The sequence below is a fragment of the Protopterus annectens genome, chromosome 15.part0 (assembly GCF_019279795.1).
Source record: "Protopterus annectens isolate FY-2018-M chromosome 15.part0, PAN1.0, whole genome shotgun sequence".
Lineage (NCBI taxonomy): Eukaryota > Metazoa > Chordata > Ceratodontiformes > Protopteridae > Protopterus > Protopterus annectens.
Window position 1 is genome coordinate 529,080,121 of NC_056749.1, and position 16,795 is coordinate 529,096,915.

The following is a 16,795-nucleotide window of genomic DNA, read 5'->3' on the forward strand; positions in this document are numbered from 1 at the left end:
AATGTTGCAATTGGACTCCACTGACACCACTATCTCTTGAAAAAGCAGTACAGTACTTTAACACAACTTTCTTACAAATATTAAACCATCATGCACCCATCAGAATTATAAAAATAAAAGCAAAAAAGTATGCCCCGTGCTAACTAAAGAAACTATAAATACACTCTGAAAGACAGGGATAAAGCTTAGATAAAATTCCACAAAAACAAAACCCTGACATCAAAACAAATCTACTTAGAACTCCGAAATAAAGCCAAGAAACTAATTAAACTAAACAAAATCAACTACCAGCAAAACATACAGGAAAAACTTGCTCACAACCCACAAAAATTCTGGGTCACAATAAAAACTATACTTTAACCAGGGAAATTTGCTACTCCAATGCCAGCAACAATAAACAACCAGAGAACATTCCCACGCAATTTAATAAATATTTCACCGAAACAGTTCAAGCCCTAGCAAATACCCCAAATAATGCTAGTTGCCCTATCCTACCCCAGTGTCCATCAAAGCTATTTCAAAACTTCTCCATAAACAGAAACCAACAACCCTGGCTGCTGCTAATTTACCAGCAGAATTCATTCAGATAGCTGCAGAGGCAATAGCTTATCCTGTTGCTATTCTCATTAATAGAGCTATATCAGAGTATAAGGTACCTACCATATGGAAAACCTCCCATGTAATACCACTACACAAAGGATGTAACTCCTTAGAACTCACTGTCATCCAATTGCTATTCTATCCCCCTTATCAAAAACATTAGAAAGAGTTGTTCACACTCAACTAATGGACTACCTCTTAAAAAACAATTTGCTATCTAAATCACAGGGCCACCACAGCACTAATGTCCTTTACCAACACAGTTAACCATTACAGAAATGCAGGAAATTTGTTTCTACCGTATTTATAGAGCTGTCAAAAGCCTTTGACATGGTTAACCACGATCTGCTGCTTATTACGCTATCCACCCTAAACATCACCACATCCTCTATCTTATGGTTCAAAAGCTACCTGTTGGGCCGCCAGCAAGCAGTCCAATGGCAAAACCAGTTGTCCCCTCTTTTACCAGTATCCTTAGAGGTCCCTCAAGGCTTCGTCCTTGGCCTACTACTTTTCTCCCTAATTACCAACCAGCTCTCTTCCTCCACACCCACTGTCTCAGTAGTACAGTATGCAGATGACACCACCCTTATATGTGCCACCTCCACATTAGATGACCTTGTCTCTCTAACCCAAAACTGCTTTTCATTAGCAGAAACCTGATTACCAACTCCCAGCTTATTCTTAATCCCAGTAAAACAAAACTACTTATTTTCAGCCCATGTAGATCCCCCTCCAAACGATAATTTTAGCATCTGGTGCAGAAGTAATACCAAGATCACCCCACCCACCCACACTAAACTGTTAGGCATAGAAATTAGACAGCAACCTGAGATTTGACATTCACATGGCACAAACCATCAAGAAAGTTCATAAAAAAGTAGGAATTTCTTCACACTAAAGCCACTAGAGCTCGGACACATCTCTTATCTACCCTCCTTTATGCGTCTCCAATTCTAACTAATCTTCGCAAGGCTGACTTAAATTAGAATCTTGTTATAACAAGATTGCCAGGTTTGCTACAGAGGCCTCATATAGGACTTACCACTGTGCATCACTTGCACAGCTAAACTGGCTTGAACTGCCTCATCTATTGCAACTCAATTGTGACTGGCACACAAGTTATACTACTATCCTGATAAAATCCCAGCACTCCAGAATCTAATTAAACCCTATACTACCACAAGAACCTTAAGATCTAGTAATCATCATCATCTTCTTTCGGCTGTTCCCGTTAGGGGTCGCCACAGCAGATCTTCTGTTTCCATTTTTTCCTGTCCTCTGCATCATGCTCTTTTACACCAAATGCCTGCATGTCCTCTCTCACCACATCCATAAACCTTATCTTAGGCCTTCTTCTTTTCCTCTTACCTGGCAGCTCCATCCTTAGCATCCTTTTCCCAATATACCCAGCATCCCTCCTCAGCACATGTCCAAACCAGTGCAATCTCGCCTCTCTTGTTTTGTCTCCAAACTGTCCAACCTGAGCTGACCCTTTAATATACTGATTCCTAAGCCTGTCCATCCTAGTCACACCCAGTGCAAATCTTAACATCTTTAACTCTGCCACATCCAGCTCTGACTCCTGCCTTTTCGTCAATGCCACCGTCTCCAACCCATATAACATAGCTGGTTTCACTACTCTCTTGTAGACCTTCCCTTTCACTCTTACTAGTACCAGTCTGTCATAAATCACTCCTGACACTCTTCTCCACCCATTCTACCCTGCCTGTACTCTCTTCTTCACCTCTCTTTCACACTCACCATTACTCTGAACTGTTGATCCCAAGTACTTAAACTCATCCACCTTTACCAACTCTACTTCCTGCATCCTCACCATTCCTCTACCCTCCCTCACATTTACACACATGTATTCTGTTTTAGCCCTGCTGACCTTCATTCCTCCCCTCTCTAAAGCATATCTCCACCTCTCCAGGGTCTACTCAACCTGGTCCCTACTATCCCTACATATCACAATGTTATCTGCAAACATCATAGTCCACGGGGCCTCCTGTCTGATCTCATCTGTCAACCTGTCCATCACCACTGCAAATAAGAAAGGGCTCAGAGCTGATCCTTGATGTAATCCTACCTCCACCTTAAACGTATCTGTCACTCCCACCGCAGTCCTCACCAATGTCACACTAATCAAAACCTCCTAAATGCCATTAATACAATAATGATGCTGGGAAATCTCTCTCTGGTAGCACTATTGCTAAAGCTTGGAATACACTACCTAGCCACCTGACATCTAATGGCTCTGCTACTCAATTTAAAAAAACTCTTGAAAACCCACTACATGAACAGCTGGTTATGCTCCCGTGATTCCCCAGGTAAACATACACTTATTCTATTTTTCATCATGCAACCAAATAGCCTCAGACAAAGCCCTACAATACCTACCGAACTAACTCTTTTGTATCTTACACTGATCCAGTAATCACTACTTTAATTTGTCCCTTCTGGTCATTACCATCTTGTTTCTTATTTCACCCTCATAGTATCTGTTTTTTGATATGATGCCTCACCTTCTCACTTGGTAACAATATGACTATCTGAAACATCTGGCACAGTTATAATGTGAGAAATCTATATTAATCCATTTTAAATTATTGTTTCGAGGGACTTTTTTTTGTGGGTGTTCTGTATTAATCCCATTGATAATATTCCATTGAATGTATATTATTTTTACTGTATATTGTCTGCTACAAAGAGTTGTAGGTGTCTTCTCAACTAATGTATGTTATCTGGAGCTATTTACTGTGTGCTGCTAGCATTACTTTATGATGTATTTGTTTTTTTTCCTCTCTACTATGTATGTAAACTGGAGCTTTTCTCCTTGGGCCTCCACTGAAAATGGACCTGTAACCAGTCGGACTTTCCCAGTAAACAAATGTTAAATAAATAAATAATGCTGTGTAGATCTCCATGACTACTACAGTCACATGAAGATACAGAAATGATCCAGGAGATTCCTCTGTTTCTGACTGGGAGCCAGTCATTTTCAGTTCAGATCACTGCCTTTCGGTTACACCACAACTTCCTTGGTGTTCACAGAAGTTACGGTAGTGGTAGCAGCTCATCTCTGGCTATAAGGGCTCCAGGTTTTCTCTTAACTAGATGATTGACTCCTTACTACTACTTTCAGGGATCTGCAGATGCAACAACAGAAACTGTTACTCTACCTTGCACAGTTACTGGGGGTCACAATCAACCAGTCAAAAAGCCAACTGTCTCCCACTCAAATAAAGTTTATAGGATGTCACATCAACATGGTCCTTTAAATTGCCTAGCTTCCAGACTCCAAAGTGGTATCCTTATGCCTAGTGGCCTTTCAGGTAATTCAGTACCCTCTTCCTCAAGCAAGGCTGATTTTTTGTCTGTTAGGTTTGATGGCCTCTACCATCATATTAGTTCATTTGTTGAGATACCACATGAAAGTATTACAGTAGACTCTTTCAATCCAGTGGTCACAAAGTCTACACCTTGTCTATGCCAAGATGCATCTCACGCAAGTTTGTAGAGATCATAACAAATGGTGGATGCCCTCCCCATCAGTAATGGAAGGAAAGACCCTTTTGTCCACCAAACCCTCGAGCCATAGTAACCACAGGCATTTCCCTTCTGGGATGGGAGTGGGACATTTTGAGGGGAAGACTGTTCAAGGTGCTTGGTCATCCCTAGAATCCAACCTTCACTTCAGTGGCTCAGAGATGAGCATTCCTCCTAGCATTGAAGGCTTTTCTGGACCTCCTCCCCAAGAGAGTGATGCCCTTCCAGATGGACAACATGGCAGTGGTTTGTTTAGAAGTAAACAGAGGAAAACCAACATATCCACTTTGCTGGGAGGCTTCAAGAGTGTAGCAATGGGCAATGTCTTGTCATATTTTTTAGATAGCAACACAGATCCTGTGGACGTCTAATGTGTTAGCAGATCGATTCTACTGTGTCATTAGTGGTCTGTCAGCCAGACACTGGTGACAAAAATTTTCAGCTGCTGGGGCCAACCTTGCTGCAACCTCTTTGATTGTTACTTGAAAAACAATTGCAGCAGTCGGTTTGCCCTAATCTTTTCACAGGGACAGTTGCAGAGGGATCCTCTAGTTCACAGTTGGCCCCCCTCCCAGTCTTCTTTATGCTTTTCCCCAAATGCCACTTCTGACAAAATTCATTCAGAAAGCAAGAAGGTGCAAGACCAGAGGAATTCAAATTGTTCTGCTTGTTATCATTAAATACCAGAAACATATCCTGAAATAGCTACTGGAAAGCTGTAGAGTGAAGAACGAGGCTTGGAAGACTGCCGTGCTCCAGCAAGTCCAGGCGTCCCTGCATTTGGAAGAACATTCCGTCAGATGAGGTAATAGTGCTGATGATGCAGCATCCAAGGCTGCTGCTGTGTGGTCAGTCTTTAGAAGATACCTGTGTCTGAAGACACAGTTCCCCTCTGACGATGTGTAGCTGCTGCTCCATGTCCCTTTGGAGAAAGATCTGGTCTTGGGTTCCCAGACCTTTAGCATGTTTAAGAAGTTTGAAGACAAGAAAAAGATTATGAAATTTGTCAACTAATGTTCCACTCTTTCTTTCCTAAATTTCACAGGAACTTCCCCCCTTAACAAGGTTTTTACCTTACCAGAGGCAATATAAAGGGGAATAACTCCAGTGTAGAAAGGCCTTCCAGAAAAGCAAGTGTTAGCTGTAGGCTATAAGGTGACAGTAATGCCCTCAATGCCCTTCCAGCCTCAGGGCGCAACTGTGACAACAGACCCACGCCTGCCTCAAAAAAAAATCCTACCTCCCCTCACTCCTACAGCCTTACTTATGTCTCACACTGTAATAGGAGGGAGATTAGCAACATGCCTCCTATAGTGGCAGATCATCATCTTAGGAATATGGGTCTTGAATGTCATCTCCGGGAACCACAGGCTGCAAGTTGTCGCAGAACGTCTAAAAAAGAGAATTGCAGAAATAACAAAAGGTGAAGAACATCTTGTGAGGCTCATTCTGTAAGAAATGCTAAATCAAGGAATTGTAGAAACATTACCCCAAGGACAAGAAGGCTGTTATTCCAGAATCTTTCTTCTGTCAAGAAAGGAAGGTCTCTGGAGACCCCCTACTAGTTATGTTGAGACTGAACAAATTCCAGAGAGTACCCAAAGTCAAAAATGTTGACACTTCAGGCACTGCTTCATATTCCAAGTCCCCAGGCCTGCATGGTTTCTTTAGATTTCATTCAAAAATGCCTAATTAAATAGTGTAGTTGCCAGAGATTACAGACACCATTAAAGGTTTCTGGGAGGGACTTGTATTAAAAATTGGCTTTTTTACTCTTTGTCTTATCTGCTGCACCTGGAGTATTTCCGAAATGTCCACCCCCAGTGATAGCACACTGTAAAATCAAAGGAATTCACATTTATTATTACCTGGATAATTGAGTCAAACTCGGACTGTACAAGAAGCAGAGAGCACTGGAAGACATCCTGTAGTGAGAGATTAACTTAAAACTTCTGTTGAACCTGCAAAAATCAAATTCGTAGCCCAGACAGATTGTGAAATTTCCAGGGTATGCTAATGTACACAAGTGTCTGCAAAATCTACATTTCAGTGGAAAAAGTGGAATGTGTAACAGACTTCTTTCTTTCCCTGGCATCTAAGGAGTAGTGCATTTTGCAGTGTAGGTTCTCAGCGTCTTGGTTCCAAGTGGTTTTGACCTTTCTGTTGGCTTTTCTAGCAGACTACATTATGAGGAAGATCCCAGTGATACCGGAGGAACACTTGGGAACAATAGTCCTTTTCTAGAGACTGTAATCCCAACACCATCTTGTCTCACTACAAACTGCTGTGGTGGAGGAAGCAGATTCAGAACCGTAAGAATATACCTTTCCAGCAAATCAGCTACAGTTAGATCTTGCCACTTATGCCTCAGACCAGGCTTGAGGGGCTCATACCCTTCCCCTAAAGGTTCAGGACACCTGGAATACACTGGAAAGTAAGCTGCATGTTAATCTAAAAGAAGTGCTAACAGTTCAGTGTGTAGTGCAGACTTTCAAAGAGCTCTGGAGACTAGACACTTAAGGTTATAACAGATAAGACAGTGATTTGGTACGTCCGCTAATGGAGGGAAGCCCACTCTTATCAAATTTTTAAGCTAGCCATGGAAACTTTAGAGGTGGCATTAAAATATAATCTACATTTCTCAGCAATGTGTATCATCATAGAACAAGTCAAATAATACCAGCTTGGCAAAACCACTTCAGACCCTCATTAGTGGATGCTTCCATAGGAAATTATTTCCATCTCTGATGAAAACGTGAGGTGTAAAACCATATACCTCTCTGCTTCTCTGAGCAACAGACAGATGAACAAATTCTGCTTCTGAGCACCTTATAAAGCAGTGGCAGTAAATGCCTTCTCTCTGAACTGGAGAGATCTTTGTCTAGCTATGTGGATAGAGAGGCCAGAAATGTTTGATTGCACCTTTCTGGCTTAGGCAGCACTGTTTCTGACATCTACTGCAATTACAGGGGAGAAACCTCTCATACTGCTTTAGCATGCAGACCTTTTTAACAGTAGAAGGTCTCCCTTCTGCACCTCAACCTGACAACCTTGAACCTAGCAACTGGTATATGACAAGTTCACTTCAGCCACCTATTTTAGAAATATCTAAGTAATTGTGATAAATTCTAGCAGGCCAAGTAGTAAAAAAAATGTATGGCGCCAAGTGAAAAGGTTTCTGTATGGTGTCCAGAGATGGAACCTGCACCCTAAAGGAGATGTGCCCATGGTCCTGCAATAACAATCTGAGCTTTTCAACACAGACCTAGCATTAATGTCGATAAAGGTACACCTGTCAGCGATCTCTTATCCCGCTTGCTTTTAGGGCCTCCCCCCCCCCCCCAGCATCCAGCCTTCCAGTTATGCATTTTCTAAAAGGCATCCTTTACCTCAGGCCTTCTAGACTTCTAGGAAGAACTTGTCTCCAACTTGAAACATGAATGTCATGCTGTAAAATATGACCTTTGCACCCACTGAACTAGCTGCCTGTTCTGTCTTCAAATTTGTGTCATTGAAAGCTGTGCTTCTACTTCCAGCAATGTTAATTTAGAAGATTGTCTAAACTTTGGGTCCTGGTGTGGTAAAAGAAAAAAAAATTCTACCTCATTTTTGACCGGATAAAGGTAACCTTGTGCACTAACTCCTTTATGCCTGTGGTGGTTACAAAATTTATACTGTGTCAAATTATCCAATTGCCAGGGTTTTTCCTTTTATCTGAAACCAAGAGGAAAGTGTTTCAAACTCTGGATGTCCACAGGCAGTTGAGGTATCTGGGCAGAAAAAAATAATTAGTACAGCAACTCTGTGGTGGTTGCAAAAAAATAAGGAAGTGTCTATTTCTAAGCAGGACATTTTTGTCTATCATTTGTTGACCTCTTTTCAGTGGAGACCCAAGTTGGTATTTTGTAGTACTAGGGGAAATTTGGCTAGTGCATCAGGGACCTTCTCTTACCCTTTTTGATAGGTGCCATGGGATCTTTTGCATGACCTTTCTCCCACGAAGAAATAACCCAAGATGGCCAAGAAGTACACCGACCTTTATACCATGTATATGGGGTTGCTCAGGATGCAAGCAGATGCTAGCTTGGCCATGAGGGAAAGGGGTACTCAGCTCTGAAAGTCTGACCTGACATTAGACCTTAGCCTGTGGTAGTTTCATAAAATGATGACTGCAGTAATAACCACACATGAACATCTGCTATTTTGTTAAGTTGACTATACAACTGTATTGTGCTGTGTACTACTACTGTCTGTAATAAATTGGGTATCTGTTGCTTGAATTGCCTTGTGTCCCATCATCCCCTTTGCTGTGCTTTTCATATGAATCCTTAAATGGATCGTTACATTTTTCTTATACTACGATACTCCTTTGCCCTCTCAATTTTATGATCAGCTGTGAGGTCAGTATATGTAGGGTAAAAGAGATGTTTCTCCCATTGCTGTTGTTTTTGTCAGTTTGTAGTACATCTCCTTTCTTCATAGCGTACAGCAACCTGAATGGTGTATAATTTGTGGCAAATATTTTAGTACGGTTAATTTGTTAGAGGACTATACCAGTTTGTGAGCTGCTACAAAAGCATATGAAATACCATACCTCTGGGTGTAATACGGTGTGCGCACCCTGTGATACATACTTTTAAATGCAAGTTTTTTAGACAGTTATTCATTCTGCAGATTTAAAAACACTTTTAATGAGTTCACTACAGTTTGTCTTATTCTGTTATTGTAGATATATCAAGATTCGTTTGAGCAAAGGTTTTTGGAAGAAACTAATCGTTTGTATGCGGCTGAGGGTCAAAGACTTATGCAGGAAAGAGAGGTATTTATGAAGTTGATTTCAGATGCACATATGTAAGAACTGTGGATTATTTATGAAGTGCTTATATTATATCACCATGTAGGGAAATGCCACTTGATATCTTAGAGAAAGCCCCCTTTCCCAGGTTTTCTTTTTCCATTTATACTTTCTAGGTGTGACGAATTATGCCATTGTATTCATCCTGTTACTTTCCGAATGTGGGTCCTGCATATGTTGCCTTAATTTGGTTTGCTTTAGTGTTCTTTTCCACCGTATGTGCATAACCCTTGGACGACAAAATGTTAAAAGTATGGATTTGATGGTGCAAGTGGTAGTGGTAGGCCTGCTGCCCTCAGGGCTGTCACATTGGTTGGGAAGTCTGTGTAGCCTTTCTCTATTTATTTTAATAATAATAACCACTTGTTGACCAGGTAGGCCCAGCAGACACACACTCCCTTTCCAGGGGTGACTTGGGAGCAGTGTCTGGTTAAGTGACTTGAATGCAGAAATCAATGGAGTCAAACTCGAATACACTGTAACACTGTTCAATGAAAGTACTCTGCATTGATAAACCACCCAGGAACATCCATGAAAAAGCAAGTAATCCTTTTTATAGAATCGTAAACAGGATTTCGTCTCACTAAAATGGAACTTCATCAGATAATTTCACTAAAACTACAAAAACTTTTTAAAACCATAACCCTCCAGTCAAATTAAAGAATCAAACACACCTACATATAACATCCAGTAACATTTACTCAGGTACACACACCTCCTTCAACCCTACGTAATTCACATAGCAGTCATGATCGGATAAAATTTGATTCACATAAAACACCTTTACGAGCATAAAATATACTTAATATACACTTAATATACATATACTTATATACATAAAATATACAACTGCCAATACAGCTCTGCTTTCTCAAGAAGCAGTGGCCATGCCCCCCTCCCCATCTGATTCTATAAGAGTTTGCAGCACGATAAATTTAAAATTGTGGTCATCATGTACATCGATATGTCTTGCAAGGGCATTTGTAACTTTGTTGGTTCGAATATCGGATAGATGTTCAGAAATCTGATTTTTAAGCTTCCGCTCGGTATTGGCAGTTGCGATTAGCGGCACATTCATGGCCGGGGGTTAATGAAGCTACTTCAGTTTTATGTTTATTAAAGCTGCAAGCTTTATCTAGGTGATCAACTTGACGTGTGTGTGTGTGTGTGTGTGTGTGTGTGTGTGTGTGTGTGTGTGTGTGTATATATATATATATATATATATATATATATATATATATATATATATATATATATATACACATAGATAGTACTATTTTCGTTGCCTATTATGCTTATATTTTATGCTCGTAAAGGTGTTTTATGTGAATCAGATTTTATCCAATCATTACTGCTATGTGATTTACGTAGGGTTGAAGGAGGTGTCAGTATCTAAGTAAATGTTATTGGATGTTATATGTAGGTGTGTTTGTTTGTTTAATTTGATTGGAAGGTTATGGTTTTAAAAAGTTTTTGTATTTTTAGTGAAATTATCTGATGAAGTTCCGTTTTTAGCAGGACAAAATCCTGTTTATGATTTTGTTAAAAGGATTATTTGCTTTTTCATGGATGTTCCTGGCTGGTTTATCAATGTAGAGTACTTTCATTGAACAGTGTTATAGTGTATTCGAGTTTGACTCTGTTGATTTCTGCTTTCAAATTTATGGTGATTTGTAGTTTATTTTGTAGTTGTACATGGTTAAGTGACTTGCTCAAGGTCACACTGCAAGCAAATGCAAGCTGAATGAATCATTGAACTTTTCAGTCATCTTTCCACTATTTTCTATTATATACCTTACTTTTCTGCATGTTTGTCAATTATTCAGGTTCCAGAATACCTTCACCATGTGAACAAACGTTTAGAAGAAGAAGCAGATAGAGTGATCACATACTTGGACCAGAGCACACAGTAAGTTTTTGACCAAAGTAGTTATTTCTTACAGTTATGCATAATTATGAAATTGACACAGTTCTGAAATACTATGAAAGCACACTGTTCTGAGCCTGTTAGAATAGCTGTACCATGCTGGAATCACAACCAGGTCTTTAAAAGTAGTTTAAACAAATGTTATTGAGGCAGGCATCCTGTGAGAGATGGTCAGTACAGTTTGTAGAAAAATGACATCCTGTTTATCATTGGTAATGTTCAGCTTGCCATCACTTCTCCTTGGAATGTAATCAGATATTGAAACCAGTTATCCTATCGTAAGGAGAAACTTTCACTTAAGATGACTGCTAAAACACACATTTCACCATTTCTGGATAGACATGCTGATTATTTACCGAGTATGCCTTGTTGCCTTTTATGATAGATTTTTGATTGCAGATTTTTACTGCTTCAAGTAACCCTCCTGTTTTAAAAAAAAAATTGGAGTTCTGTAGATTATGACAAAACATTTAGCTTTGTACTGTTAGCTTCATTCCTTAACTGTTATTTTTCATGAAACAGATATTTAAAGCACATTGTTTCATTCAGAAAAGTTAGTTAGTATTGCCAACTTTCAAAGGAATAACAACCGTAATATATCCGATATTAAGTTCATAAAAAAGTCTTTTATAACTAGGTGTATGTTAATATGATTGTTATTTTTGCGCAGTATCAGGAATTGATGAATAGGCAGACAGGTGCACCTGTATTTATTTGCTTTTGTTGAGTGGGTTAGTCCTGCTAAGCCTCTTTTCAAGCGAGACCAAAGGATGGTATTCATACTGACTAAAGGGAAATTTGGCCAGACCACAGGAGAACTTCCCCTTTTCTTTTTTTCAGCTAGTGCCATGGAATCTTTTACATCCACCTGAGCTGCCATCACCTCAGGCATATGGGGCCCCCAGTTTAACGTCTCATCTAAAGGGCATGTATCATTTACTTATTGAAGTAAAGATTTAAAAAATTTCAAAAAGGTTAGCCATGCAATACAGTGATTCAGTATGGACTGAAGAAAGAACACTTTTTGTAAATGTACTCAGGAAAAAAACTGTGATAGTATTAAAATATACTATGTTTGTGTTGGCTAGTCTTTAACATTGCACAACCACTTTTTTTTTTTTTTTTATAGGAAACCTTTAATAGCTACTGTTGAAAAACAACTTCTAGGTGAACATTTAACTGCCATTCTTCAGAAAGGTATTGTTTTTTTCCACTTCTTATTTTACTAGATTGTTTTCTTTATTCAGGATCATTTGTGTTCGCTTGCACAAACTGATTTTTTATGAAGGTCTGCAGAGGCAATTACTAAAAGGTGTAGAAAGTTTTTGTATTCTTAACATTTAACTGCCATCCTTCAGAAAGATATTGTTTTTTTTCCACTTCTTATTTTACTAGATTATTTTCTTAATTCAGGATCGTTTGTGTTCGCTTGGACAGTCTGATTTTTTTATGAAAGTTGAAACATTATGAAGGTCTGCAGAGGCAATTACTAAAAGGAGTAGAATGATTTTGTGTTCTTTTATTTTTACTATGTAGTAAATATATTAACATATAGGAGGGGGAAGGCATGCCCAAAGGTGGGAAGAGAGGAGGAAGGTTAGGAGTGTAGTACTGAGGGTAGGAACTTTGAATGTTGGCAGTATGACTGGTATAGGGAGAGAGCTAGCCGATATGATGGAGAGAAGGAAAGTTGATATATTGTGCATGCAAGAGACCAGATGGAAGGGGAAGTAAGGCCAAGTGTATAGGAGGCAGGTTCAAATTGTTCTATCATGGTGTGGATGACAGAAGAAATGGGGTAGGGGTTATCCTAACGGAACAGCATGCCAAGAGTGTTTTGGAGGTGAAGAGAGTGTCTGATAGAGTGATGTTTATGAAGCTTGAAATTGATGGTGTAATGATGAATGTTGTTAGTGCATGTGCTCCACACGTTGGGTGTGCGATGGATGAGAAAGAAAAATTTTGGAGTGAGTTGGATGAAGTGGTGGTGAGTGTACCCAAGGGTGAGAGACTAGTGATTGGAGCGGACTTCAATGGGCATGTTGGTGAAGTGAACAGAGGGGATGAGGAAGTGATGGGTAGGTATGGTGTTAAGGAGAGGAATGCAGAAGGTCAGATGATTGTGGATTTGCGAAAAGGATGGACATGGCTGTGGTGAATACGTATTTTAAGAAGAGGGAGGAGCATAGGGTGACTTACAAGAGTGGAGGAAGATGCACACAGGTGGATTATATCCTATGTAGGAGGGCCAGTCTGAAGGAGATTGGAGACTGTAAAGTGGTGACTGGGGAAAGTGTAGTTAAGCAGCATAGAATGGTGGTCTGCAGGATGATGTTGGTGATCAAGAAGCGGAGGAGGAGTGTGAAAGCAGTGCCAAGGTTTAAATGGTGGAAGTTAAAAAAGGGTGATTGTGAGGTGGAGTTCAGGGAAGAGTTAAGACAGGCACTGGGAGGCAATGAAGAGTTACCGAATACCTGGGTAACTACAGCAGGGCTAGTAAGGGAGACTGCTAGGAAGGTGCTTGGTGTGACATCTGGACAGGGGAAGGAGGATAAGGAGACGTGGTTGTGGAATGAGGAAGTACAGGAAAGTATACAGATGAAGAGGCTGGCGAAGAAGTGGGATTGTCAAAGAGATGAAGAAAGTAGACATGAGTATAAGGAGATAAGGCGCATGGCAAAGAGAGAGGTGGCGAAGGCTAAGGATAAGGCATATAGAGAGTTGTATGAGAGATTGGACACTAAAGAGGGAAAAAAGGACCTGTACTGATTGGCTAGACAGAGAGACAGAGCTGGGAAAGATGTGCAGCAGGTAAGGATGATAAAGGACAGTGAGGGAAACGTACTCACAAGTGAGGAGAGTGTGTTGAGTAGATGGAAAGAGTACTTTGAAGGGCTGATGAATGAAGAGAATGAGAGAGAGAGAAGGTTGGATGATGTGGGGATAGTGAATCAGGAAGTGAAGCAGATTAGCAAGGAGGAAGTAAGGACAGCTATGAAGAGGATGAAGAATGGAAAGGTTGTTTGCCCAGATGACATACCAGTGGAAGCATGGAGAAATGGCAGTGAAAGTTTTAACCAGATTGTTTAATGAAATTTTGGAAAGTCAGAGGATGCCTGAGGAATGGAGAAAAAGTGTTTTGGTACCTATCTTTAAGAATAAGGGTGATGTGCAGAGCTGCAGTAACTACAGAGGGATAAAATTAATCAGTCACAGCTTGAAGTTATGGGAAAGAGTAGTGGAAGCTAGGTTAAGAAGGGAGGTGATGATTAGTGATCAGCAGTATGGTTTCATGCCAGGAAAGAGCACTACAGATACAATATTTGCTCTGAGAATGTTGTTGGAGAAATACAGAGAAGGTCAGGAGGAGTTGCATTGTGTCTTTGTGGACTTAGAGAAAGCAAATGACAGGGTGCCTAGAGAGGAGTTGTGGTATAGTATGAGGAAGTCGGGAGTGGCAGAGAAGTATGTAAGAGTGGTACAGGATATGTACAAGGGTAGTGTGACATTGGTGAGGACTGTGGTGGGAGTGACAGATACGTTTAAGGTGGAGGTGGGATTACATCAAGGATCAGCTCTGAGCCCTTTCTTATTTGCAGTGGTGATGGACATGTTGACAGATGAGATTAGACAGGAGGCCCCATGGACTATGATGTTTGCAGATGACATTGTGATATGTAGTGAGAGTAGGGACCAGGTTGAGGAGACCCTGGAGAGGTGGAGATATGCTTTAGAGAGGAGAGGAATGAAGGTCAGCAGGGCTAAAACAGAATATATGTGTAAATGAGAGGGAGGGTAGAGGAATGGTGAGGATGCAGGGAGTAGAGTTGGTAAAGGTGGATGAGTTTAAGTACTTGGGATCAACAGTTCAGAGTAATGGTGAGTGTGGAAGAGAGGTGAAGAAGAGAGTACAGCCAGGGTGGAATGGGTGGAGAAGAGTGTCAGGAGTGATTTGTGACAGACGGGTACCAATAAGAGTGAAAGGGAAGGTCTACAAGAGGGTAGTGAGACCAGCTATGTTATATGGGTTGGAGACGGTAGCATTGTCGAAAAGGCAGGAGTCAGAGCTGGATGTGGCAGAGTTAAAGATGTTAAGATTTGCACTGGGTGTGACTAGGATGGACAGGATTAGGAATCAGTATATTATAGGGTTAGCTCAGGTTGGACAATTTGGAGACAAAGCAAGAGAGGCGAGATTGCATTAGTTTGGACATGTGCTGAGGAGGGATGCTGGGTATATTGGGAAAAGGATGCTAAGGATGGAGCTGCCAGGTAAGAGGAAAAGAGGAAGGCCTAAGATGAGGTTTATGGATGTGGTGAGAGAGGACATGCAGGCATTTGGTGTGAAAGAGCATGATGCAGTGGACAGGAAGAAATGGAAACAGATGATCCGCTGTGGCGACCCCTAGAGGGAACAGCCGAAAGAAGATGATGAGTAAATATATTAACATATTCTGTACAACTAGTTTCTGAGAAGAGACTGAAAAGTATCTTTTGGTTCAGCTGATTTACTGAAACTACCAAAGGTCTGTTTGAGAAAATATAGATTAATTTAGAATTATATATTTCTGTCTGGCATAATAGTTAAGGTCTTCAGCTTCCTTGCTCAAGATGCAAGATACTATCCTGACCCTCTGGTCAGTGCATATATGGAGTTTGCATGTTCTCCCTGTATCTTGTGGGGTTCCTCACACCTTGCAAAAACATGCTGTGTGTTTCCATCTCAAACTCGCTTAAGAGTAGAGTTGTGAGCAGCAGCACAAACTCTAGATGATGTCTATAGGAGGCAGAGTTGTAGAGACCAACCACTTTTTGGTGCATAGTATCATCTAGATAGGAGAACACAGATCACAAACTGCGCTGCGTGTCAGGGCTAGCTGCTCGGCTGTATTAAAATCCACTGTGCGTGATTTAGTCATGTTGATTGATGTCTCTAAAAATGGGCATGGGTCTTTCCCAGTGAAAAGTGGGTTGTGGATCCTGGCCTTCTCCAGGGACTCATGTTAACAGTGGTAGGGGTGTATTTACCCCCTATTGGCCAGTGTGTACCCACCCTCTCTCATCCCCTAAAAGGCCCATCTCTATACCAGAAGAATGCAAAGTTCCTGTAATCACAGCTGCACAGGTACCCACCCTCTCTCATCCCCTAAAGGGCCCATCTTTATACCAGAAGAATGCAAAGTTTCTGTTATCATGGCTGCACAGGTAGAAAACGCACTTTCCAAAGCCAAGAACACAGCATCCATGAGACCTGACAACATCCCAGGCTGTGTTCTACATGAACTATAGGACGAACTGGCACCCCACCTAAGTACCATGTTTAATCATAGCCTCACCTCAGGCTTTGTGTCCACTGAATGGCGCACAGCAACGGTTATCCCACTCCACAAAGGGGGAGCCACCATGGACCCCGGGAACTACTGCCCCATTAGCCTGATGAGCCTGGTCTGCAAGGCTGTGGAACATATCATGACATTGGTAATCTCCAAACTCTGGACCCTTCCCAGTTCGGGTTTGTAAAAGGCAGGTCATGTCTCCTAAACCTGATAGACTTCTTTGAAGCGGTCACCAAAGCCGTAGATGAGGGTAAGGTGGTTCACACAGCCTATCTAGATCTCCCCAAGGCTTTCGACACCATCCCCCACTTTGGAATTATAGATAAACCTCACTAAACTAGGTATAAATCCCTATGTCACAAGATGGGTTGCCAACTGGCTCACTGACAGAACCCACACTGTGAAAGTAGCAGACTCTAAATCCAACGTCAGACCAGTGACAAGTGGAGTACCACAGGGTTCAGTCCTAGGTCCTCTCCTGTTTGGTATCTACTTGTCTGAAGTACAGGCTAACACAGAAGGTCT

General features: G+C 41.1%; 1 protein-coding gene across 1 annotated transcript in view; it reads left to right on the forward strand.

Moving 5' to 3' along the window:
- Window positions 1-16,795, forward strand: part of CUL4B (cullin 4B) — a 3,236,793-nt gene that overhangs the window by 1,083,947 nt on the left and 2,136,051 nt on the right. Inside the window, exons 7-9 of the mRNA XM_044057336.1 lie at window positions 8,882-8,971; window positions 10,834-10,916; window positions 12,064-12,131. Of these exons, the coding sequence (XP_043913271.1) occupies window positions 8,882-8,971; window positions 10,834-10,916; window positions 12,064-12,131 (241 nt within the window). The remainder of the gene's footprint in view (window positions 1-8,881; window positions 8,972-10,833; window positions 10,917-12,063; window positions 12,132-16,795) is intronic.